The sequence below is a fragment of the Balaenoptera physalus genome, assembly GCF_965194825.1.
Source record: "Balaenoptera physalus genome assembly, chromosome: 3".
NCBI classification, from domain to species: domain Eukaryota; kingdom Metazoa; phylum Chordata; class Mammalia; order Artiodactyla; family Balaenopteridae; genus Balaenoptera; species Balaenoptera physalus.
In genome coordinates, this window is record NC_138890.1 from 120,532,396 (window position 1) to 120,559,890 (window position 27,495).

Below are 27,495 nucleotides of genomic sequence, written 5' to 3' on the forward strand. Positions count from 1 at the left end.
AATTCTACTCCAGGGTAAATCACTAATATAAATATGTGTATACTGAGACACGTGTGCAAGAATATTCAAAGCAGTATTACTTGTAACAGTAAAAAACTGGTAACATCCCAAATGTCTGTCAACAGTAGTAGATAAATATATTTAGTAAATTTACATAATTTAATATTAAACAGCATTGTAAATAAATTATACTAAATTCAACACAAATCTCACAAAAGTGCTGAGTAACAGGAGTCAGAAAAAATATCTACTCTATGATTAAACTGATACACTCATTACAAAGTTCAAAAAATAGGTACAACTAACTTCCTTCAACAGATAAATAAATTACAACATATCCATAAAAGGAATACTACTCAATAACAAAAAAGAATGAATTACTGACACATGCAACAACATGGACCAATCTCAAAATAATTATACTGAGTGAAAGCACTGGACAACCAAGTATATCCTATATGATTCCATTTATATAAAATTCTAGAAAATGCAAACTAACCTAAGTGTCGAAAGCAGATGAGTAGTTGCTTACGGATGGGGGGGGACAGAAGGGAGGAATTACAAAGGAGAGATGAACATGTTCACTATCTTGATTGTGGTGATGGTCATGAGTGCATGCATATGTCAAAATGTATGAAATTGTACACTTCAAATATGTGAGCATATTGTGTGTTAATTATATCTCAATAAAGCTGTAGGGAGGGAAGAAAGAAAGGAGCAAAGGAGAAAGGGAGGAGAAATGAAGGAAGCATGGAAGTGGGGAGGAGAGGATGAGGATATGAGAGAAAGAAAGTCTGAATGACTAAATTAAGAAGTTATTTAACCTTTCTGGGTCCCAATTTTCTTATCTATAAAATAGGACTTAGAGTTTTGACAATTAAATGAGACAATGTATGCAAAGTCCTTAGTGCATAGCATATGTTTATGTCTATCTTTTCTTCCTTTCTTTATCATTCACTCCTTCAAGAAATATGAGTATCCAATTGTGCCAGGCTCTGTGCTAGGCACTGGATACAACAGAATATTGTATACTGTTCCCCTATAAGGAACAGAAACAATAACAAATAACAAAAATGAGTAATTACAACATTTTATAAATACTACAAAGAGATATATGATGTTGAGAGAGATTACAATAAGTGATTCTGACCTAGTCAGAGAGATTAGCAAAGGCATCCCTGGAGAAGTGAGCACGCTGCTGACCCCTTAAGGTCAGCATGTACAAACAAGGACTAAGCATGTACAAAATCTGGACTGAAAAAAAGCCTGTCAATAAAATAGCCAATGTCTCTGGAGAGGAAAAAGGAGTCTGAATAAAGAGGAGTCTAGTGTGAGCTAAAGCTTGAAAGGCAATTTGGGGTCAGACCACACAGTTCTGTCTTAAGAGCAATAGGAAGCCTCTGAAATGGTTTAAACAAGGAGGAGTAACAAACTGATCTGTAGTTTGGAAAAAAAAAAAACAAACACTCCAATTACAGTACAGAGAATAAGTTGCAGGAGAACAAGAATGAATGCAGATAGGCCAGTTAGGTGCTACTGCTGCAGTCCAGGCAACAATAATGATAGCTTGGATCAGGACAGTGATGTTAGAAATTCATTCTATCAAAAAATCTTTACTGAGGACCTACTAAGGGCCGAGCTCTATCCTAAGTGCAGGAGAATGAACAATAAGCAAAAAAGACAAAAAAAAAAAAACCCTGACCTTGTGGGGCTTATAGTCTAGTGGGGAGAAACAGACAGACAAATAAATAAGTAAAATATCACTTATATCTGGTGGTTGTTAAGTGCTATGAAGAAAAATAAAGTAGGGAAGGTGGAGGGAAAGGAGGTGTTGTCTCACTGACCACAGAATCATTAAGGGGTCAGATTCTGAGCAAAGAAGGGATGACCCAGGAGTCCTGGACTTCTTAACTGACATAAATAGGGCTAAAAAGCATAATTACCACTGCTCTGTTGGTCTCAAGGTAGACAATTATAGTAGTAATGTAAGTATTGGGGGAGAACGAGGCTAGGGGATGTGCCAGGAGATGCAGAGTTCTAGAGTCTCTCCTTTTACTCTTTCCAGTGATGAAAAGTGAGCCAGTGAGGGACAGCTTTATCCACAGCACTTAGGGCGTTATGGTGCCCCTTTTAACTCCAGTAGAAAGATGGAAGCCAAAGAGGATTTGTCTAACACGGAATAGTTTGTTCCCCAATTCCTACCAGTTGACAAACTCCATGAAGCAGAAGCTGCCTCTTTATCCCCAAAATCCAGACAAGTGCCTGGCACACAGCAGATACGGGATATATATTGAAAGAATAAATGAATGAAGTATTGTATCTAAAGGCAAAGTATCCTTATATTAGCAAGGTAAAGATTTTAAATGTGTTGACATAAAAATTACCAAGTGGGTCCAGCCACAAAATAGCCTTAATCAAATCAAATTATACTGATTTTATCGTATATTAACGCATATATGTGGAATCTAGAAAAAATTGTACAGATGAACTGCTTTGCAAGGCAGAAATAGAGACACAGATGTAGAGAACAAACATATGGACACCAAGGGGGGAAAGCGGGGTGGTGGTGGTGGGATGAATTGGGAGATTAGGATTGACATATATACACTAATATATATAAAATAGATAACTAATAAGAACCTGCTATATAAAAAAATAAATAAAATTCAAAAAAAATTATACTGATTTTAATAGTTGTTAATTGACTATTATATTCTAAGAGTAATAAAAAAATTATGTTTCTAAATTTGCACAATTTAAAAACATATACTTAGGACCTTTTAAAAATAAAAGTTATAATAATACATAATTAAACTACAAGTTCAGAAAACAGTCTTTTCAAATTATTTTAATGTTTGTTTAGTGACATATTTGTTTAGAGAAATGGTAATATCTTATCCTACAAAATTCCTCAGTTTTTCTACTGTATCACCTTGCTAGCATATTCAATGAAAAATATATAGATAATATTTTCAAGCAGTGACTTGCAAATCAGGAGTTTATCAATGCCACTGACAGCCACTATTTAGCCCTCAGTGTGTAGATGACAGAGAACCACTACTTTAAAGTATAACTATAGTGTACTTTTTTAAAGTGTAACATTACTTTTATCTAAATCCAACTAAAATTTTCTCAATTATTTATATTCTGAAATTTATCTTGATAATGAATTGTTAAATGACTTATTTAAAAATACATACCTTTCTCTTACAAAATCTGCTAGTTCTTTTGTCGATATCTGTCCATATTTCATATTATGGTAAAGGACATCAAAGCCACTATTTTTTTCCCCCTAAAATTTAAAAAGATTTTTAGTTTAACAAAGAGATCAAAATGACTTAAGAATAACTAACATGCAATTCTAATGCTCAAATGAGCTGTTTTTCCTTAATTTAACCATTGTTGCTCTAACTGTATAACTTTAAACTGTAACAAAGGAACACTGTATGCTTTGATAAAGTTTACAATATATTATATACACATACACACACAACACACACACACACACTCTATAATCACTCATAAGGATATATTAATGAAATTCATCTGAAATTTTAATATAAATGCAGCATAATTTAGAAAAGATAAACAGGGACCTTTTAAAATACATTACCAAATCCCATGTCAATTCCTTTAACCTGCATTGAGGGATTCCTGATTATTTAACTCAGAGTCTGTACTTTAAAATAACTGAATCTTGACTTCTGAGTCAAGACAGAATTTACTAATCACATAAGCACTAAATACCACAAAACACTTTATAATCACTAATCTAAGTCTTTCAATAAACTTAAACAACTTGAGATGTGAGAAAAGAGATAAAATTTTAATAAAAGAGCAGTAACAGTCTATTGGCTAGTCCTCAACTAATGGGAAATTAACAGAACTAGACTACTACACAACCCTAGAAAATCCTAATGCCATTTAATCCAATATAAAGCTAAATTAGCAAGTCATAACAAAGAAAACATCAGAAATATCAATTTTATAGGTGAAATGAAAGACTCTTTATAAACTAAGCTCAACAACTCTTTTTGCAGTTAGCAGTTTTTACTTTTCTTCAGTGACAATAATGAAGAACTGAATATATTTGTTGGAAATAGAAAGCAATGCCGTAAGCAAGTGTTATGCAAACTGAAACTTAATTTTCCACAGTCCACCAAAAACAGGAAACATATTATAGGAACTTCCTGCTAAGTTGAAGTGATCCCTAATAAACCTGCCAGCTAATATAGCAAGTAATTAATCTGTTATACATACAATGAATTAAAACATCATATTTGTAATAAGATAATACAAATAATATCCCTAGCATTTTGAACATCCATTTCCATTTATCAAGAATATAAAATAAAACTATAGTCTCCTATAAATCTAAACACATCCATTTGGCTTCTACAATTTTTCATGTTTAAAATAAAGAAAAAAATCTGTGATCTAACTTTAGTTCTTTACTTTCTCTGGGTTTTTCATGCAAATTTATTCCAGTCAAAATAATATTCTCTGAAATAACCATTAACACTAGTCTATAGCAAGCAAAAATAACATCATCATGCAGATTAGTATATTTATAGACAAAATAATCAAGGGCCTGAATCCTCCAAGGGATCCATTCCATTACTTCAATATAATACAGAAACTACAAATAATTAAAACTATCCACCAACTCCCATAACATAGTCATGAACCCTGAAAAAAACAAATCTGAAATCTAAAACTATAAAATCCAAAGTCTGGAGCTCTCAGTCCCCAAAGTTCTCCCCTGACAACCACCAGTTTTCATTTGCACATAATTCTAACAAGTCAGGTTACCTGGGTTCCCAATGTGTATTATGCATATTCATCATGCATATTCAAATTAGAAATGAGCTGGTACTGAAGGGCTATTCAAACAAGCACACAGACTATTAGAAGAAATAATATTTACCATCTCTCTTTTTTAAAGAAAACAAGAAAACTTGGAGATCATCTAGTAACTGGGGCAATAAGGTCCTGAGCATTTTGTTTCACTGTTACAGTACTGTAAACATTAATCAATCAAGAAAAGGTTAAAAAAAAAAAGGGGTGGGGGGTGCGGAATTCCCTGGCGGTCCAGTGATTAGGACTCCACGTTTCCACTGCAAGGGGCCCAGGCTGGATCCCTGGTTGGGGAACTAAGATCCCGCAAGCCGCGCAACCACGGCCAAAAAAAAAAGGTTAAATTACAGTCAGCAACCTAGGTTCTTATTAAGAAGTTCTCAAAAAGTAAGCTCTTTATTTGGGAAGTTCAGATATGCAAATAGCATATTACTTAAAATTACCAATAGAGGAAATGAGATTTATTAATTTCTTTACCATTCAATATAACAATATTATTACAGTAACAGTAATATAATATACGTTTGGAAACAGTACTAGCTATTCCATCCCTCAGGTCTTCACTTGGAAAGAGAAGGAAAAATACCAAGGAGGATGTGAAGCTGAGAAGGTCTGCTTCAAGAGGCACTAATGACTAAACATAAACACGCTGCATGATTACAAATCCATGTGTCATTTCTTCCTATTTGGGTATTCATTCATTTACTGAGTTCTAAAAAATGTAGTAAGCCTGATTCTAGGCACTGTTTTCTTAATTTCATAAATCTATTAACACAAACATTTATTGATCATTAACTTTTTCTCTGGCATAAACTAAACAAAAATTGTAATACTTCAAATGGCTCTCTCTCTCTCCACATACATACACACACACACACACACACACACACACACACACACACACACACTCTCACACAAATATACATGCATCTTTAAAAAGAAAAAACTTCAAAGTCAAGTACCAACCAAGAACCCAGGCCTATTGTAACCTTGTCAAAACCTTACTTTACAGCTTCTGATAAGAGATGACAGTGTATTAAATATACACATATCTATACATATGTGAAAAAATACAGTAGGAGACAAGAGCATTGGAGCTCAGGTCTAGACCTATTTGGCTTCAGTGTCTTCACCTGAAAAAAAACTGGAAATTCTGGGGAAATGGGGAAGACCACTCTTGAAACTGGCAATCGTAACTCATATTTCTGTCACCATTTGAGATTACCCAGTTTTTTTTAACTAAAAGTACCCCCATGTAGGTTCTATTCATTTTTTAATAGCCATCAATGTTTTTAGTCTAATTCAAAGACAAGTAAAATAACAGGAAATATTTCTGAATTACATATCCATTTTATCACCCTAGACCTTGAAGTGGATATGTTCCTATCATTTTCTTTTTTTTAATTTAATTTTTATTTTATATTGGAGTATAGTTGATTTACAATGTTCTGTTAGTTTCAGGTGTACAGAAAAGTGGTTCAGTTATACATATACATACACCCATTCTTTTTCAGATTCTTTTCCCATATAGATTATTACAGAATACTGAGTATAGTTCCCTGTGCTACACAGTAGGTCCTGTTGATTATCTATTTTATATATAGTAATGTGTGTATGTTAATCCCAAACTCCTAATTTATCCCCCCACACACACACCTTTCCCCTTTGGTAACCACAAGTTTATCATTTTCGACTCAAAATTTTTTTTTCTTAACATATTCTGTTAACTCAAGCAAGTAGGACTTGCTTTTTCTTGGCTAACTAAAATATACAAATGTACAAGTAAGTTGACGACAGAGTTTTATTATCAAAAAGAATTACAACTAAAGATGTTTTCTGGTCTTCAATATTTTACTAAAACTGTAAATGTGCACGCCCTTTAATCCAGCAATTCCACTTTTAGAAATCTATACCACAAAAACACACATACAAAGATAAATGTGGAAAAATATTCACTGCAGTACTGTTTATAATTGTGAAAAAACAGAACTCAAAAATATCCATTAACATTACTGGTTAAACAAATGATAGTATATCCTACAATGAAATACATATAGTGTTTTTTAATTGCAGTAAAAAAAAATTGCAGTACATTTTAAAGTATTAATTTCTTAAATCTGCCCAGATATACATAATGTCAGTGAGAAAAAAAGCAAGTTGCAATTATTCATAAAAGCCAAAAATAATCTAATGTTGGGAACAACCTAAATGTCCCAAACTGATGAATGGAGAGACAAAATGAGGTAGACCCACACAATGGAATACAAATCAGCAATAAATAGGAACAAACACTGACACATGACTTTATGGATTAACCTCATAAAAACTTTACTAACTGAAAGAAGCCAGACACAAGAGACCATATATTGTATGATTCCATTTATACGAAATGTTCAGAATACGCAAATCTATAGAGAAAGAAAGTGGATTAGTGGCCACCTAGAGCTGAGGGTAGAAAAGAGCATTAACTGTCAATGGGCATGAGGGATCTAATTATTGGGAGGATGATTATATTCTAAAATTAATGATGGCTGCACCACTCAGTAAAGTTAAATTGGGTAGATTTTATGATATGTAAAATGTGCTTCAATAAATTTTGTTTTAAACCATGGTATGAAACAGTATACATAAAATTTCATTTCCATTGAAAAAATAACAGGTTGCATATATTCATACAAACAGAATCTGAAGGTATATACAGCAAACTATTAACAGCAAATTATTTCTGGAAAATGGAATAATGAGCATAGGTTAACTTTCTAATAAAAAAAAATAATAAACAAGTCAAGTCTTTAATACAGGAGTAACAGAGCTAAAAGCTATACTGACAAGCAGTTGCAAAATGCAATTTTCTCCCAAGTACACTACAATTGTTGATATAAAATCTTGATTATCAACGGCCAATATTTTTTCTTCTTCTGATCAAATTTTTATTCTTTTTAATAACAATTGTATTGAGATATAATTCACACACCATACAATTTGGCCATTTAAAGTGTACAATGCAAAAAATGTTAGTATATTTACAGACTTGTGCCACCATCACTGCAATCAATTTTAGAACACCAAAAAGAAATCCAAACCTGAATAGCTAGATTTTTAAGAGCAGGTGTTTACTCATCAGTGATGAGCTTATTTTCAGCTAGCATATTCATTAGCTTAATCAACATGTAAGAAATTACGTATGTCCACAAAAAAATCAGTATACTAATGTTTATAGCAGCATTATTCATAATAAAGGTGAAAACAACCTAAATGTCCATCAACTAACAAATATAGCAATGTGATATACCCATGCACTGGAATTTATTCAGCCATAAAATAAATGAAATATTCGGGTTCGAGCCTGGTCCAGGAAGATCTCACATGCCACGGAGCAACTAAGCCCGTGCGCCACAACTACTGAGCCTGCGCTCTAGAGCCCGCGTGCCACAACTACTGAGCCCACATGCTGCAACTACTGAGCCCACATGCTGCAACTACTGAAGCCCACGCGCCTAGAGCCCGTGCTCCGCAACAAGAGAAACCACCGCAATGAGAAGCCAGCGCACCACAACGAAGAGTAGCCCCCACTCACCACAACTAGAGAAAACCCACGCGCAGCAACGAAGACCCAACGCAGCCAAAAATAAAATAAAATGAATAAATTTATAAAAAAGAAATGAAATATTGATACATGCTATAATATTGATGAACCTTGAAAACATTATGCTAAGAGAAAGAAGCCAGTCACAAAAGACCACATACTATATGATTCCCCTCCTATTCCCCTCCTATTCAAGTCCAGAATAGAGAAATCTATAGAAACAGAAAGTAGATTAGTGTATTGCTTGAGATGGGGTGAAGGTGAGACATGGGGTGATGAAAGGTATGGGATTTCTTTTTGAGGTAATGAAAATTTTTGAGGTAATTTAAAACTGACTATGATGATGGTTTGCACGTATCTGTGAACATTACCAAAACCACTAAACTATACACTTTAAAAGATGAACTGTATGGTTCACAAAATATATTTCAATAAAGTTGTCAAAAAAGTTAAATAAATAGTATTTTATCTTTTTTAATCAATAAATTCTAGCAGGGAAATTTTCAGTATTAACTGACAAAAACAGCTACTAACACCACTGCTGACCCAAGGAGGACAATTACAATGAAGGTTTACACCAAGATAGGATCTTGTCTCTGCCAATTGCAATGCACTTTGTGAAGAGGTAGCATTTCCATAGAAAGTTTCCCGAATGTGACTTGAGCTAAATAAAATCTTGTTATAATCCAATATAAACAGGTGTAAAAATCTTTTTAATAATTCCTAACATGAAGTGGAAAAAAAAAAGTTTCATTATCCTTTAAAGATGGAAATCCAGAATCACACAGGTCTGTTAAGAGAACACAAACTTAGTACCTATTGTGTCCCCTAAATACTCTAATTGAAGTAAGATGACTGCAATTACCAGTTTGATGTGTAACAGTCCAGATTCCTTTTTACATACATACAGAAATATGTTACTGCTTAATATGAAAATGAGATCATGTTATGCATATTGTTTTGCATCTAAATTATCAATTAAAGTGAAATTTTACTGAAAAGATAACTAAGTTATAAGTAAGGTCACCAAGTCACTAATAATGTACCGATTTTCTTCTGGTCTAATATAGAGTCTACAAGTGAGATATCCTTGAAATTTCAAGTTAAAAAGTTTAAGTCATCAAATCTATTTTGGTAACTCAAAACATCTTTTTCTGGTTGATCTTATAACTTTATACTTTAAAAAAATTTTAATAGACATAAAATGCAATCAAAACACAAAATATTTCCACTTGAAGAAAAAAATGCACTCCTCTATTAACAATGCTATGAAATTCCTATTTTAATGAAAATGGAACTGTTAACATATCTGGGTTTTAGAGAGCCACGGAAAGTAATAGTGTAAAAGCACAAAACTATAAATCCAAAAAAAAAAAAAAAAAAAACTATAAATCCCATAGATTTTAATTAAGGCTTTGAAACTTCTCCTTCAAAGAACTTTTAAGGGCAACAGTAAATCCAGCACTAAAATTAAAAACATGGATATTCTTCACTTTTGATAAGTCCGAGAACTAGAAAAATAGGCAAAAGATTAAGTGTGTACACTGTATAACCGGGCTATTCATTAAAACATTGATTTTACCTCGTTTCCTTTTTAATCAAAAAAAATTTTTTTTGGAAGGAGAAAAGAAGGGTCAGGAGGTACTATCATGTGAACAGCAATAACATGCCTAAGCTTCCTCTCAACCCTAAGCTGCCTCAAAAATAAATAAATAAATATCATCATTTCCTACCTCTCTACATTTTCCTTTTACTCTAGCTCTTACTGACATTTATTAGGTAACCTTGGACAAGTCACTGTAAAATATACCATTAATGTGTGCCTGATGTAATCTCACTTTATCCTGCCTTCTCTGAAAAACATGATGAAACATTTAACTAATTCTGGAGATATTTTTTTGCTTTGAAGAATGGCCCCTCTAGTGAAGAATCTTCTAGACATTTTTGATAGGAATTCAACAAATATGCAATGACAGCCCTCCAGGTCTGTTTCTGCCTTGAAAACTGCTAGGAAGAAAAGAATAAAATACATGCGCACAGTTTTTCTACAGGCAAACAGGACATTCAACCACAAGTTATAATCTCTTCTAATCAATGTTCTATTTATGTATTAAAATTTTCACACAAGATCACTAAAACTATTCTTCAGAGCTCTTGTCAAGATATTGCTAAAGCAGAAAACAGTGATTAAAACGTAGAATGAACATTGCTCAGCAGTCAGAACAAAAGTTACTCAAACACATCTGTCCACTGAGTGAAGGAAACAAATCTTATTACTTAAAAAAATCATTTTCTCACCCCTCAAATACTCCTCCCTAATCTTTTAAATTACAACTCAGCTCTTCCAATTAGTTAAACCCTTCAAGCCATCTAAAAAGATACCATATAGACACAACAAAAATAGCAGAAGCAAATAGTTTTGAGCTAATGTTTTCTTTTATCTTGCAAATTTTCTGTAATATTCTGTAAATAAATGTAGTTTTCATTACTTTCAAAATGAAAAATAAAATAAAACAACTATTTCAGCTTTCTCAAAAACTTTTCAATCTATGCTTGGAAAGACACACAAGGCTACCTTCTTAATCTGACATTCTGTTCACGTTAATACTTAAATCTCCAGTCCTCATAATTCATAAATGGAAAAAACAAAAAACTGTAAGTAACCTAAATGTCCAAAAGGGGAATGCTATAAAAAAATTACATCTTATCCATTCCATGAAACCTATACTGAAAATATTTTCAAAGAATCCTTAATCACATGAGAAAAATGCTTTGATGTTAATATCATTTGAAATTACCAAGATACAGAACTATATAGTAGAACCTGTTTTGAATTTTACATTTCCAAAGAAAATCTTAGAGGACAGAGTGAAAGGCTTTAGATAATTTTTATTTTCTTATGTGTTTTAACTATCACATAAAAAGTTATAAATAAAAAAGAAAAACATCTTCACTGGCTGTTATTTCAACCAACTAAAAACTAACACTTCTTATTTAAGGCCCCAGCACCACCAATTTGCTTTACTTACATTGTACCTTCCTATCTTTTCCCTAAAGTCAAGCAAACATGCTTGTCATATCTTCCATAATTTTACTCCTGCAATTCCACTAAGGAGCATGGGCATGACGGAAATGAGGGAATTGTGTACCTCAACTTCATCACACAGTTCACTAATCACTTCCCAATTTAATACTCTCTGCCTCTGGCCATTCCAGCAACATTCTCTAGTCTCTTTATCAACAGATAGACAGCTGACCCTTGAGCAACATAGGTTTGAACTGCGCAGGTCCACTTACACGTGGATTTTTTTCAACAGTAAGTACTACAGTACTACTTGAATCCGCGGATGTGGAATCGCGGTTATGGGGGAACCATGGATAGGAAGGGCCAACTATAATAACTATAAGTTATACTCTGATCTTCAACTGCACAGGGGTCAGCACCCCTAACCCTCACATTGTTCAAGGGTCAACTGTAATTACAGGTCTTCATTACTGTTTTGCTTTTGTTTTCCCTAACATCTGACCAATTTTTGCTTATCTCTCTGAACCAGATTCCTACTAAAATTCTTCCAATTCAAATATCTTTTCATTCTTCCACACTAGATAAATTGAAAGCCAAGCCTTTATTCCTTTTTCCGTATGTCTCCATGCCATTGTATTTGTATACAAACTTCTTAGGGTGCTTCTGTTAATTGTTTGAGAATTATAAAATCAGGATGGATAATCTCAGGATATCCCATGACTCAAAAAATTACTTCCAAAATATGTGTGTGTGTGTGTATAAAATATGTATTTCCAAAGGGCTTATGGTAATCAAAAGTGCAGGATGACACAAAGCATACTCTTCTCCCATGCCTTTGCCAAAATAATTTAAGTAGTTCTGAAAGGATTAGAACCTTTAGGATTTAGTCTGTAGGACTGGAAAAGAACCCAGACAGCAAATTTTTATCACTCCATATCAATCCTCTAAAATCCTTCCCCTAAATTAAACTTATGCACACTAAATCAGCATCAATTTCTTAATTTCAATGATTAAGGCAAAAACAAACAAACAAAAACACCCTTCCACCGCCCACCCCCCCCCCAAAAACACCTAACGGCCTGACAATAATATTTAGTTCCATCTAAAATACTATAATTTTGGGCTTCCCTGATGGCGCAGTGGTTAAGAATCCACCTGTCAATGCAGGGGACACAGGTTCGAGCCCTGGTCTGGGAAGATCCCATATGCCACTGAGCAACTAAGCCCATGCGCCACAACTACTGAGCCTGTGCTCTAGAGCCCGCGAGCCACAACTACTGAGCCCGAGTGCCACAACTACTGAGCCCATGAGCCCACGCGCCTAGAGCCCGTGCTCTGCAACAAGAGAAGCCACCACAATGAGAAGCCCGCGCACCGCAACGAAGAGTAGCCCCCGCTCGCCACAACTAGAGAAAGCCCGCGCACAGCAACGAAGACAAAACGCAGCCAAAAATAAAATTTTAAAATAATAAAAATAAATTAAATAAAATACTATAGTTTTATAATATCTACCTGTCAAGTCTATTTGAACCAAGTTAGATGAATCTGTAGTTTGAATTTTCATAGCTTGTTGCAGTTGAAAATAGTTTGGGCATGGCTAACTGGCTAACAGTTATACAATAACACATTTTAACATGTATGTTATTTGCTTGTATATACAGAGGTTAGTTCTGGAAAGCTACAGAAGTAATTGGTAACAGTGATTACCTTTTGAGAGATCTTGGTGGGTGGATAAAAGGAAGATTTTATACTACATTCCCTTTTGTACCTTTTAAATACTAAACCATGTAAATTTTGCAAATTGGTTAATTACTCTATATATGTAAACATACAAACCTACACACTTTAAAAATTTTAGTATATCATCTGATGGGATCAGATCCTAAGCAGGTACCCCAAACTACAATATTTGGAAATTTCAAGTAATAAAAAGTCTATATTCTGAGTTTCTATGGTCGCCTCAACTAATTTTCTAAAGATGTGTATTTTAAAATTTTTATATGGATAAAAAACCCCAAAGAATATGTGTGTGTGGGGGGGGGCTGTTAGTCTCTCATGTAGGATACTAAATTTCAACTAAATAACCAAGCAAAAATATAATAATGTTTTGCATTCCAAAGTCCTATTAATAGCAACTCCAGATTTTTAAAAACATTTTAATCCTCCCAGTTTATCCATGTAATGACAGATCAAATTTTGGATATACAGTATTATGCCTCTTATATAAGGGACTTGGGCATCATGTAGAGTTTGGTATCGGTCCTGGAACCAATCTCCCAAGGATACCAAGAGGTTACTTTATTTAAAAGTAAAGCATGACAATACCAGTGAAATCAATAGATAAATGGTATGAGGCTTCTGTACTGGTTAATCAGAAAAAGAAATTTAAAAAGAAAAAAGAAATAAGGAAATACTTCAGAACAAAAATACCTAAGGTAATTGTTATTCATTCATTCTTGATGTGCTGAATGGAGATCTTTGGAAAAAGTCACCTAACTAAAAATGTCACTTCATTACAATGTGATGTATGCTAAAGAATACTTGGTGTCTTTGGGGGAATACTTTATATCTTATATAGATTGGGATTACTATGTAAAATGAAGTTTATAAGGTATTTAAATCAGGTATGCTGTGCTCACTTGTTTTTTCCCCTTAAGTAATTATCGCTATGAAATCCATTCCTTAAAAAAAACTTTTTAACTCTTGAATTAAATAATTTGGACTTATATAAAAATATATAAAGCCATTTTAATCACTACACTGTAAGGCTGACATATATAATCAAGAGTATTATAAACTAGTACTTGACTCTTTGAGAAAGAAGCAGCAGATGGAGAAACTTCTTCAGTGCAATATTTGTCAATACCTTTTTGAAGTTAAATAATCTTTTGAAGGACTAACTGTTTTTATATATTAAAGGTAACAGTGTGGATTTCTGTTATCAACATTTTTTTTTGCTGTCCAATTTTAATAGAAAGAAAAACATTTTCAACTTGATTATCTTTTTGACACTATACTTTGTGGCAAAAACTGACTTATCAGCAACAAAACACCTGCTGTGTAGGAAGTTCGGGATATTTTTTTTCTTCAAAGTATAGTATTAGGTAAAGGAATTTGTAATGCAGCATATAGTTTTACTTTAAGAAAAACTACAAAGAAACAGGCAGCATGTGCTGCTTTCAAAAGAACTTGAAGAGAGTTTGAATGATTCAAATTTTCCTCTAACAACATGCCACAACAAAAAGATCTGTCTTTTTATATGTAGGGAAAAAAACAATTAACAGCTTGTTTGGTTAGAAACCTAAAACTTTAAAGGTTCCCATTAACTCACTTTGACAAGTTTTATTTTGTTTTGACATTAGGGGAGAAAAGTGAAATTAATATTACAAATTCTCTATTTTAAGAAATTTTTTATAAATGATTCAGAAATAGGTAAAATTTTAAGTTGTCTTAAAGAGACATCTAAAAAAAATAGACATCTAACAAATTCTGAGAAGTTATTTAGTTCCCAGAGTTTCCTAATTCATTTAGCCCTCCTTTGGAGCTTTTTAAGGTCCAATTTAGAGCTTTCACCCCCAACCAGGAAGTAAAATAAAAGGCAGTATATTTTAACTATTTGTACTCAATATTGGAAGTGAAGGCAAACACTAAAACACAAACTAGACTTGGGATTCTCTCTAGATTTCAGATAACCAAATTTATTTCCATGCCTCTACTAAGAGGGAAAACAAGGGGCACACAAAAACCTGCAAAAAATGTTCATAAAGCATTATTCATAAAATAGCCAAAACGTCAAAAAAGGCTATGTTCAAAACTCAATGAACACAAAACAAAGATAACCTTAAAATGTTAATGTGCAATTTTGAATTAAGTTAGCAAACTTCAAAAACACATTCATGCATCCAAAAATACAAAACAGGACTTCCCTGGTGGTGCAGTGGTTAAGAATCCACCTGCCAATGCAGGCAACACGGGTTCAAGCCCTGGTCCTGGAAGATCTCACATGCCGCGGAGCAACTAAGCCCGTGTGCCACAACTACTGAGCCTGCACTCTAGAGCCTGCGAGCCACAACTACGGAGCCCACGTGCCGCAACTACTGAAGCCTAGAGCCTGCACACTGCAACAAAGAGTAGCCCCCACTCACTGCAACTAGAGAAAGCCCGTGTGCAGCAACTAAGACCCAACGCAGCCATAAATTAATTAATTAAAAAAAAATACAAAACATTCTAACAACACCAAATTTTAAGTAATCCTTATAGAAGTTTTACAAATTGCCATTGTAAAACCTGAAGTCTAAAATCAATAGGCTAAATCTAAAATTCATATAGAAAATCAAGGGACCCAGGAGAGCCAAAATAATCTTGAAAAAGAAGAACAAAGTTGGAGCACTTGCACCTCCCCATTCCAAACTTACTACAAAGCTACAGTAATCAAAACAGTGTGGTATTAGCATAAGGATAGATGATGGGATACCAATGAAAATCCAGAAATAAACTCATACGTCTATCATCAACTAATTTTTGAAAAGAGTGCCAAGACTATCCAATGGAAAAAGAAGAGCCTTTTCAACAAATAGTGCTGGGACAACTAGACCCACATGCAAAAAATGAAGCTGCACCTCTTCCAGCACCGTACACAAAAATTAACTTCAAATGGATCATAAGCCTAAATGTAAGAACGAAAACTACATACAAAATCCATAGAAATAACATAGAAATAAACCTTTGTGATCCTGGGTTAGGAAAGACTTCTTAGATATGACAACAAAAGCATACGTGGTAACAGAAAAATTAGACAAATTGGACTTCATCAAAATTAAAAACTTCTGTGCTTCAAAGAACACCATCAAAAGAGTGAAAAAGACAACCCACAGAATGGGAGAAAATACTTACAAAATCATGTATTGTAAATCAAAACCACAATGAGATATTACTTCACACCCAACCGCTACAATAAAAAAGATAACAACAAGTGTTATCCAGCACATGGAAAAACTGGAAACCTCAGACATTGCCAGTGGGATTGTAATATGGTGCAACCACTTTGGAAAATGTTTGGCCGTTCCTCAAAACGTTCAACAGAGAGTTACCATATGACCCAGCAATTCCATTCCCAGAAGAAATTAAGACATATAGCCACATAAAAACTTGTACAGAAATGTTCATAGCATTATTCATAATAGCCAAAATGCACAACCAACCAAATGTCTACCACTGATGTATGGATAAATACAATGTGAGATAGATAGACAGATATAGAGAGACACACACACACACACACACACACACACAATGCAATGGAACACTATTTGGCCAGAAAATGGAATTAAGTACTGCATGCTACACCCTGGATGAACCTTGGAAACACGCTAAGTGAAAGAAGCCAGTCACAAAGGACCACATGTATGAACCCATCTATATGATTATGTCCAGAACAGACAAATCTACATAGGCAGAAATCTATACATTAGTTGCCTAGGACTGAGGCAAAAAGGAAATGTAGAGTGACTGCTAATGAACACTGGTATTCTTCCTGAGATGATGAAATTGTTCTAAGAGCGTGGTGACATTTGCACAATTCTATGAACATACGAAAAATCCTTGAATTGTTAACTTAAATGGGTGTATTATTCGGCAGGTGAATTGTACCTCAATAAATCTGTTTAAAAAAGAAAAAAAAAAACACCCTAACGTCTAGTATTTATGTCGATTGTGGAAAACAAGGAACATTCAAGACAAATAATTATGAACTGGTTTCATTACTAAGCAAGACCATGCTTGAAACACTCAGAAATTAAGAACTTAAGACATACCTTATTCACTGAAAGAGTACCACTTTAAATATTTCTACGTCTTAACTAAAATGGAATTGTGGCACTCGCAACTGTCAAGCCATAAAATGGGATTCCTGAGATACCTGAGTACACATATTACTTTCCTGTACATGGCTGAACTGTGCTTCCCATTACAGCAAACAATAACTGCAGAAAAACACTCCACAGGGAGACTGGGAACTCATTCTCAGAGAACCACCTAACGCTAATACTGAGTTAAAAGGAGAGTGTGGAAAGAATGAGGAAGGGGAAGGAGTACGGGGAACAGGGAGACGTATCGGCGCATTTAAGCCCAAGGAATCCAGTCCATTAAATTCAACTTTTATACGCTTTGTGAACAGGCCCAGAGGCAAAGTCCTGGGCGCAGACCAACGAGCCGAGCTGCGAGGCCGAGAGGAAGTGCTGATCCAGCCCAAGCCCGCACGGGAATTCGTGGGGAAATGGTGGGGGGCCAAAGGGCTAAGATGGGGGCCTGCGGGGCGGGAATGAGGGGAGCCCCTCCGCCCGGCTCCAGCCCGCACTCGCCGGCAGCGCGCAGCTGGGGGCGGCCGCGCCGCGGGCCCGTCGTCCGCGTCCGAGCCGCGGAGCGCGCCGGGCGCCCGGAGTCTCCGGCGGGGCCGGGTGCCGTCTCCCGCCCCATCCGGCGCTTTGTCCCAGCTCGGGCGGCGGGCGGCCCCTCGGCGTCCCCACCGCGGGCTGAGGGGCCGCGCTGACAGCCCCCGCCCCCCGCAAGGGCGGCAAGCCAGCAAATCGCCCGACGGGTTTCATCCAGGCGGGACGCAGCAGGCGGCGGTCGGAGGACGCCGGCCCTGCCCTCGGAGCCGCCGCCGCCGCCGCCCGAAGCGCACGCAGGCCGAGGTCAGGCGCAGAAACCCTCGGACTCCGAAACCCACACAATGTCCAACATCCTTCTCTTACCCAAAAATTCTCAACGAAATGCGCCATGACCATCGTGCCGCCGCCGCGCTGGGTTCCGCGTCCGCGCCCTCCCGCCGCTCCGTAAACACTGGCCCGGCCCCCACGACGCCCCCGCCTTTCGCCGCCGCGGCTGCCGCCGCTACCGCCGCCGCTGCCGCCGCCGCCGCCGCCGCCGCCGCCTTCTTCCCGGAGGCCGGCCCGCACCCTCCAGGACGCATGCGCCACCTAGCGGCCGCTGCTGCGGAGCGAACACTCAAACGCCTAGGCTGGGTTGCGCATGCGCCCCGGGCCTCATTGCTGGGTCTTAGTCCGCTCCCTCCCGCCCCAGCGCGGGCACGTCCGAGAAAGAGCATTTTCTTGGGAACGGTGGAGAACCCGGTACCGGAGCAGTCACCCGGGAGATTGTTCTCATCCTTCGCGTGTGCGATGGGTACTGGCTCAGGGACGGAGCGAAGAGAGGGGCCGGCCAGGAACAGTGGAACCCACAGCCAGGCTGCCCTCTCTCTTCCTCCTCGCAAGACTCGCTTCCTGAGCTTTCGAGTATCTCGAAGGTTCCCAGGTCGGTGCAAGCTGGAATGGGGGAAACTTAGCCTCTAGCCAACAGGAGAAGACGCTGAGAAATGGTCAACAGGGTGCCTTTTCTTGATAGGGAATTAAGAACCAAAACAAAACTTTCCGAGGCCGGAAAAGGAGGAAACGCCCTGTCGCCTGAGAGCCCCGGGAGCTGCGCGAGACCCAGGCACCAAGTCCTTTGCCGAGGCCGCTGACCTCTAGCACGCCCGGAGCAAACCAGCCGGGACTGCCGACAGCAGGAACGTGACCCGAAACCAACGAATTTCCCTAACTCAGCCAGTTTTGTCTTTTTTTTTTTTTTTTTTTAAGTCTCTTGCAGGACTTGTTCATATAAATCCATGGTTCTCCTAGCAACTTGTACATTTTGGAAAAAGAAACAAGTTCAAACACGCCTCGGCATAACAGAGACACTAAATCCCCTTCCCACGCCTTACTTTCCAGAGGTTAAGGGGCAAAAATTAAACCAGATCAATTAGGTCCAAAATATGCAGTTCTTGAAGCCAAGCCCGACAAATAGATTTAGTGTAGCTTTAACTGTCCATGCACATCACACCTCCTCGGGTCTTGTGACTTCAAACATGGTGAACACTATACCACTGGGTCTTCATGGCAGATTATTTCCAGCCTCAAAAGTAAAAACCAGACAGTGCCTTTCACATGGATGAAGCCGTAAAGTGTTTAATAGGAATCATTGGATAATGGTATTGTGATTATATCTTTTTAAGAATATCTTTTAGGAATATATAGGCTGTAATAATACGACATCTAGGATTTGCTTTAAAATGAGTCATTGAGGGAGGAGGAATGGGTAGGGGTAAAAATGAAACAAGATTGACCATGAACTGGTCATTCTAGGAGCTAGGCAATGGAAACGTGGTTCACAGTATTACCCTCTTTTTGGTATATGTCTGCTTTTTCCTTTCTTTAAAAAGTCTTCATAATGCTATCATTTACACTAGTTTTTGGGAAAGTCAAACTTAGAAATTTGCTACAATTGTCTAAGCCATTAGTCTAGCATTGTCTTTTGGTTTTTTTTTTTTCAATTTATTTTTGGCTGTGTTGGGTCTTCGTTGCTGCGTGTGGACTTTCTCTAGTTGTGGTGAGCGGGGGCTGCTCTTCCTTGCGGTGCGCAGACTTCTCATGGTGGCTTCTCTTGTTGCAGAGCACGGGCTCTAGGCGCGCTGGCTTCAGTAGTTGTGGCACGTGGGCTCAGTAGTTGTGGGTCACGGGCTCTAGAGCGCAGGCTCAGTAGTTGTGGCGCACGGGCTTAGTTGCTCAGCAGCATGTGGGATCTTCCCCGACCAGAGCTCGAACCCGTGTCCCCTGCATTGGCAGGCTGATTCTTAACCACTGCACCACCAGGGAAGCCCCAGCACTATCTTTCTTGATGCTGAAGAAATTCTAAGAAAGATACAGCCATCTAGATCACCCGGCCGATGAGCTTGGCATTAAATTCCCAGCATCACTAAGCACTACTGCAGTTAGACCTGGGCAGGAGAGGCCCCTATCCTGCACCCCATGCTTTAAAGGACCTTACAGATCACAAATACACACATTAATTTATTAAAAAACTCATGAGTGCCTCTGCTACAGATGCTGAACACTTGACGCATAATTATCAATACCCTCTCCCATGACCAACACTATTCAGGCTCCTAGGAAACATTTATCTCTTGCCTATATCTTCAAAACAAAAGGTGGAACCCCAAATGCAGTGAAAATTTGTGGCTGCTATAGCTGTCCATATCAGAAATAGACTGCTTTGGAGTTCAGGCAGAATCTGAGCAGCAGAAGTGCTTAGATAAGAGAGAAGACAAATTAGTTAATTTATGAAGCCTTCCTCTCAGCTTGAGTGCAATAAATTCTTGTGTAACAAAGTATTTTTTTTTGCATAAGAAAGTAGCGTCTAGCAGAGATTTTCCTTGTTTTATTGTTCCAATTTGTGGTTCCAACACTGAAAGTTTTGCACAGTATTCAAATAGTTGCACAAGGTACACTGACTTCCATTTCGTACTCTTACCTCTGGTCGCATAAATATTAGACGCAGGCCTGCCATGAAGATAAATCTTCTGTATATTTTGGGTATTTACAAGGTTCGTCAGGGTCAAAACACCGTATGCTGTAATTGCCTGGTATTTAAATTGTGGGACTTCATAGTAGTGATTAAGGTGACTAATCTTCAGACAAAATGGTGTAGTAGAAGAATGGGGATGGTATTAGCCACATTCTGACCTCTCAAGTGAGGTTTCCAAGGATGCAGAGTGTAGATAAGGCCCTAAGCCAGTAGCCTCATTCATATGCCTTAAAGTATTTGTGCCCCAGACGCTTAGGCCTTGCTTATCCAAACACATTCTGAAATTATTGAAAACGTACATAGATAACAACAGTATTCCACTCACTCACTGTCTATAATACCTAGCACTGAATAGTCACTCAGTAACTGTTCAGTGCAAGAATGGATGAATGATTGGGCCTATCAGAATGTCAGGGTGGATGGACTTTGGCTATTCAATGATTCCATTCTTCTCTTAATAACTCATATTTTTAATTGGTGCTAGATCTTATAAAAATGTCATTATTTAAGTTCTACTTGATTTAATTTTCTCACATTAAATATTTTCAGAAGAATTTGGGGGGGCTTGGGTATACTTCTTAAAGGATAAGCTACCTTTTGTAATAAAAATAAAATAAAATTGGAATAATAATATTCAAGATTGGCTCTTGCAGGAGATCATCTGTTGGGAATGGTCCCCTAAACAATTTGGCCTTCAAGTTTTGGGTGACCCACACCTCCAAAGTCATCTTCCTCTTAGGAGCCCTCTCTAATTATACCTGCTATCCATATGCTGGCTTCCAGGGGATACTCCTGGTCCCCATTAAACTCTGGCTCAAGCAGTTATGTTATAGCCCCGTTTAAAAGAAACAACAGGCCCAAAATGGAGTCATGGTGCATTTTGTTGAGAATTTTGAAGTAACAGCAGGATTTTGGAAATTATGTGAGTTTTGGAGTCCAAGGGTTTCTGTGCCTGACCTCAGCCTGCGTGGGCTTTGGGCAGTGGTGGCCTTGACTTGCAGGCTCACAGCCCTTGTGGGGGGTTGGGGGCTCTCAGTATGGGGCTCCTTTGCTAGTTTAATCCTTTTCCCCAGTCCAAAGATCCATGAGAATTGTTGTTGGTTACCAGCTGGGATCATACTGAGTTGATTTAAAAACTGGACTGGGTCCAGTAAAAGCTACTGCTAATGGGGATCTTGGAAGCCAGAAAACCTAAAAAATTGGTGGGTATGGGTTGAACATTTAAAAACTGTTACAGTACTTGCCACCTCAAGAAGACTTCCATGATAGGATAAGTTGGTTATGGAATAGGTTGCTTTGATGCTAAGCCTCCCACCAGCCTCAAGGAAATTTCTGTGCAACAAGTTACACTGTGAAACACCCCACAATTTCCAACGACAGGCATGTTTCTCTTAGGTATAGTTTGGCTCCACAAAACCCAAAGGCCTAGTTAAAAGAAATGGCATCATCTATACCCAGAATGTGTTACCAAACCAGGCTTACTTGCCCGACTTGTAGCAAGCCAAATGCTGAGATGCCAAGGTTTGTAGCAGAGAAAGAGTTTATTCAAAAGGCAGCCAAGAGAAAAGATAGGAGAACAAGTCTCAGATCCACCTCTCTGAAGGCAAGGGGCTTGAGATATTGATGGGATAAAGAAGCAAGGTGGTCTTAGGTGTGGGGAAAGGGGATTGGAGGTAGGGAAAATGTGAGGTAACAAGCATTCTGGGCAGGTGTATCTGCGTTACATGCTTCTTCATGGGACACATACTCAAAAATGGACGTGCTTAGCCTGATTTGAGGGTGGACTTTTCAGCCCTCTGACATCAAAAGGTCATTCGTCAGATACCTGTGCAGACCCAGCTTTAGGATCAGTGGTCCCAACCAACTTTAGCCAGCTTGAACTGGACAGGAGCTGACTCCAAATTCCTAGAAAACAACTTAAGCCCCCATTATTATAGTGACCCATAGGTCAGAGGTGTTATCTAATGGTTAAAAAGTCTTGTAATATATTATCTAAGCTATGTGAAGCTTGGAGGGTATGCAATTAAAGAAAGAAAAAAAAAAGTAAGCAAGCAAGCAAGCTTAATCAGTAAAGGCAGGTTACAAGCAGAGGAGTTTTTAACAAGCTGTTCCCTTATCTGCTGTTCTATAAGACACACTTGGGGATTTCTGTTAAGACACCAGCTTCTGTTAACCCTATGGGGCATGGTTTCAAGTTGAATGTGCTACCTTCTGGCATACCTACTTATTTTATGTCTGCAAACTGTAGTCCCAAAGCTATAAGTACCTACAAAATTGGCAAAATCTTACTAAAGACAACCTAGAATTTTGTCTCCCAAAAATTTGACTTGGTAACCATCAAGTTGGGGGTCCCAAAATATGGCTGGACAAAGATGTGGGTTGCACCCCACTTGCAGCTAGATATGGCTGGACAAAAATGCGGGTTAAACTCTGTCTATAGCTGAGGTCCTACCAAACTGCTGCTAACTCTCAGGGGAATTACAATCTAGAATTACAATGGGCACTGTGAAGAATATTCCAATTAGATAAGATCATTTAAAAAGTGCACTTAAAAGGAAGAGTTCCACATATATATGGAATCTAAAAAGAAATGGTTCTGATAAACCTAGGGGCAGGACAGGAATAAAGACACAAATGTAGACAATGGACTTGAGGACATGGGGAGGGGGAAGGGTAAGCTGGGATGAAGTGAGAGAGTAGCACTGACATATATACACTACCAAATGTAAAATAGATAGCTAGCGGGAAGCAGCTGCATGGCACAGGGAGATCAGCTAGGTGCTTTGAGACCACCTAGAGGGGTGGGATAAGGAGGGTGGGAGGGAGATGCAAGAGGGAGGGGATATGGGGATATACGTATGCATATAGCTGATTCATTTTGTTATACAGCAGAAACTAACACAACACTGTAAAGCAATTATACTCCAATAAAGATGTTAAAAAAAAAAGTAAGAGTTCCCATATCAAACAAACAGAATGGGATACCTATTTTAATTGGTATGCAGAAGCCTCCAAAAGACTTTAAAATTCCAAAAACAGCTTCATTAAAAGATTTGCTGTAAAAGACTAGTGAAATATTAAAGATATATGAGGTACCTAAAACAAAAGACTGTAGGATTGACATAACTCCTACTCTCCCCTCTATACTACTTTGAGTACTCAATCTAGTAATCCTCTGTCTGAATTGTTTTTCCGTTCTGAAAAGGCTACACGACCACACTCAAAAGTCTGCCAAGTTTGTCAGTTGCTTCATTTGCAAATATTTTCTCCCATCCTGAGGGTTGTCTTTTGGTCTTGTTTATGGTTTCCTTTGCTGTGCAAAAGCTTTTAAGTTTCATTAGGTCCCATTTGTTTACTTTTGTTTTTATTTCCATTTCTCTAGGAGCTGGGTCAAAAAGGATCTTGCTGTGATTTATGTCATAGAGTGTTCTGCCTATGTTTTCCTCTAAGAGTTTGATAGTGTCTGGCCTTAGATTTAGGTCTTTAATCCATTTTGAGTTTATTTTTGTGTATGGTGTTAGGGAGTGTTCTAATTTCAAGTTAATGACCTGACAAACACCCCTATATCTACTTTCAAAGGAGGGCCCTCATTTGAGAACTTCCCAAAGTTGTCTGGGACTCTGAGGGATTTTTCTGGTAAATTGCTATGTTATTTCCGTAATCATCAAAGGGAAAACTGAAAATAAAATTAATGGAAAACCTTGCCAAATTCTGGTTAATACTGGAGCCTGCAGATGGAATCCTGGGAAAACTGACAAAAGTGGGCTAAGGATGAGAATTCTTCCCAGAGTCAGCTCTCCTTGGATCTCAGCCTGTGGTCCCAATTGAGAAAGGAAAATAAAATATCATGTTATCCCCTCCTTTCCAAAACCAGACACAGTGGTTATTGATCCTTTCTCTCCCAATGACAACTGTCGCCTTCTTTTTTGTCATTATCTAAGTCTTTCTTTCTTTTGGCCATCTTTGGGAGTAGCTCTAAGATCTTGGGAAGGTAGTATCTTCTGCACCTTCTTTGGGAATACCTCCTAAAACCAAGGGATTGTTCAATACTGCCAGAAATATTTACTGTTTTCCCAGCTGAAACCTGACAAGATATCTGAAAAAAACTGAATTCTTCTAGTTTCCTCAAATATCTGACTACAACTCTCCAAAGTAACATTTTCAATTTTCTTCCACCCTTCTAATTTGGCATCCCTAAGAGCAAAGACTGCCCTCGAATTTCTCTAGAAGGGACTGTACCAGGCCTTCTTCACTACCCAAATGGCAGCCAAACATCAAGGATTTGAACTTTGGATATACATCTCAAAGCTGAAAAAGGCTCCTCCTGCCATCTGCTCCTGTATAACTGCTGGAGACCTTCAAATCAAATTGACTAAGAAAAGAAGTACCTGATATTGATCTAGACTGCTTCCACTCAAGATGCCAGATCAAGATTTCACATTTTAACTAAACATGAAACCCTCTCTCCTTTCCTTTACAATGGCATTGGCCTGGAAAGATAATGACATCACCCATATCTCCCAGGCCATTGCTAAGGGGCGGGGGGGGGGGGGGGTGACCTCTGGAATTTAGAACAACTTTTTATTTCAGGCTAGGAAAAAACCTAACTGACCCTTGGGTTGAACAGAAAAATGTAGCACTCCCTGCAAATGAGTCCATTAACAGTACCACCTTAGCGGAAGTGGTTTGTACCCCCGTAGGATTTATCCTTTTCTGTGGTGATTATCATTCTCCTTGGGCCTGTGAACACCTAGAAGGCTGGCACATAACCAGGCAACGCCTCTTAGTTAGGTTATCTAACTGTGCCCCTAACTGTCTACAAACAAACTGAGACCTCATTGGTCAACTTCCCTGAATTTACATTATCAGGTTTGAAAGGACTTACCAGGAGGCATTCATGATTCAGGATTTACTTCTTTTGGCAGGGCTCTACTTCCCTAGTTAGGAGTGAATACCAATGAGGCTATAATCAGGAAACTCTCCTTAACTCTTGAAAATATTGCAGTCTGCTAAAAAAGCAATAGCTGTGCAAGACAGACCCTTAGACAATCTGGCCAAAGTTGTTCTTTTTTTAAAAAAATATTTATTTGTTTATTTATTATTTATTTATTTATTTTTGGCTGCACTGGGTCTTAGTTGTGGCATGCAGACTTCTTAGTTGCAGCATACGTGTGGGATCTAGTTCTCTGACCAGGGATCGAACCCTGGCCCCCTGCATTGGGAGCATGGAGTCTTACCCACTGGACCACCAGGGAAGTCCCCAAAGTTGTTCTTGATAGCAGGATAGCCCTTGATTATCCTTTAGGATAATCTGTGCCACCACCACCTGCTGCATCTGGATTCACATTTCTGGGGAAGTTGATACTCAGTTACACAAGATCACTGAACAAGTTGTTTGGCTTTAAAAGGTGACTCCATCAAGGGGTCTTTCTTTGACTTACTTGATTTTGATTGGTTTGGGTCTTGGGGGCCATGGTTCCAAAGTACACTCTAGACATTGGGAATGATCTTGCCTATAATAATCATGACAGTCTCTCTGGTGCATTGTATTCTATTAAGAGCTTTAAATGCATGTTCACAGCTGCTAACTACCAAGCAAATGATCTCCATGTGAATGATCTCCCTAAAGCTGGAACATGGATAAAGAAATAAAGGGAGTGACCAACAAAAAATGTGAGCCTGAATTGCAACCTGTGAATACCACACAAGATTCAGCAAAAAACAGGGTCAATGAAAGCTGCAAGAACTATAGAGTGGTGGCTGAGAGTGGCACTAATGCCTTACATTTTGGTCACCTCTCTCAAGCTGAGAATTTGATCAAGGGGGGAATTTTTAAAAAGAAGCAGCAGGCCCCAAAGTAGGGTCCCTTATGCTAAACCCCACCAGGACTCAATACCTAACCTAATTGCAGTTTCAGCACCCACAGGAGTGGAATTTTAAACCAATCAGTCTGGAATTTTCTGATCAGCACTAGTGAGGTAATCTGCCTGAGACCCCATACCTTCCCCTAATGGAAAGTGACCTTGTGTGAAATAATCTAGTCTTTTAACTTCTTTGTCCCACCCTCCTTCTGCCTATAAAAGCCTTCCATTTGGTATAGCTCCTGAGAGCACTCTTGTTAGATGGGATGCTGAATCCACGCATCTTTGAATAAAGCCAATTAGATCTTTAAGTTTACTCAGTTGAATTTTCTTTTTTTAACAGTTCAAAGCATATTTAGACTGTTAAAACATAATTCGATAAGTGGTAGCAAATAAAAGAGGAGAAATTAACACAAAATAACCTAAATCTCAATTCTCCGGTTTACAAAATATCTCTAAGATTTGAGGGCAAGGCACCCAGAGAACTCCCTCCTTTTCATTCCTTAGTTGGATCTCCTATTTCCAATCCTGGATTCACAGCTCACAGCATATTAATCAACATTTAATTACAAGAGCTATTTCCTCATTACATCATTTAAAACTAGTTCTATTCCAGAAGTGTTGACTATAAAGTAAACACATTTTTCTCATTTATTTTCAATATAATTTTGCAAATGAATTTCCACTTGTTTCCAAGATGAGAGTGGCAGAAGGGAAGCTCCTATAAAAAAACCTCTCTTATTTCCTGCTAATTTCTTCAAGGAGCA

At 37.8% G+C, this 27,495-nt stretch overlaps 1 protein-coding gene across 3 annotated transcripts in view; it reads right to left on the bottom strand.

Annotated features, from left to right (window-relative positions):
• Window positions 1-18,382, bottom strand: part of FCHO2 (FCH and mu domain containing endocytic adaptor 2) — a 112,591-nt gene extending 94,209 nt beyond the window's left edge. For 2 of the 3 annotated variants that reach the window (XM_082457160.1, XM_082457157.1), the window contains exons 1-2: window positions 18,221-18,381; window positions 3,201-3,292 (exon numbers count right to left, since the gene is read on the bottom strand). In XM_082457160.1, coding sequence (XP_082313286.1) covers window positions 3,201-3,292; window positions 18,221-18,253 — 125 coding nt within the window. In that variant the 5' untranslated portion in view covers window positions 18,254-18,381. Of the gene's footprint in view, window positions 1-3,200; window positions 3,293-18,220 lie in introns of all 3 variants that reach the window. The other variant, XM_082457158.1, reaches the window with a different exon arrangement.
• Window positions 18,383-27,495: the final 9,113 nt, after the last annotated feature.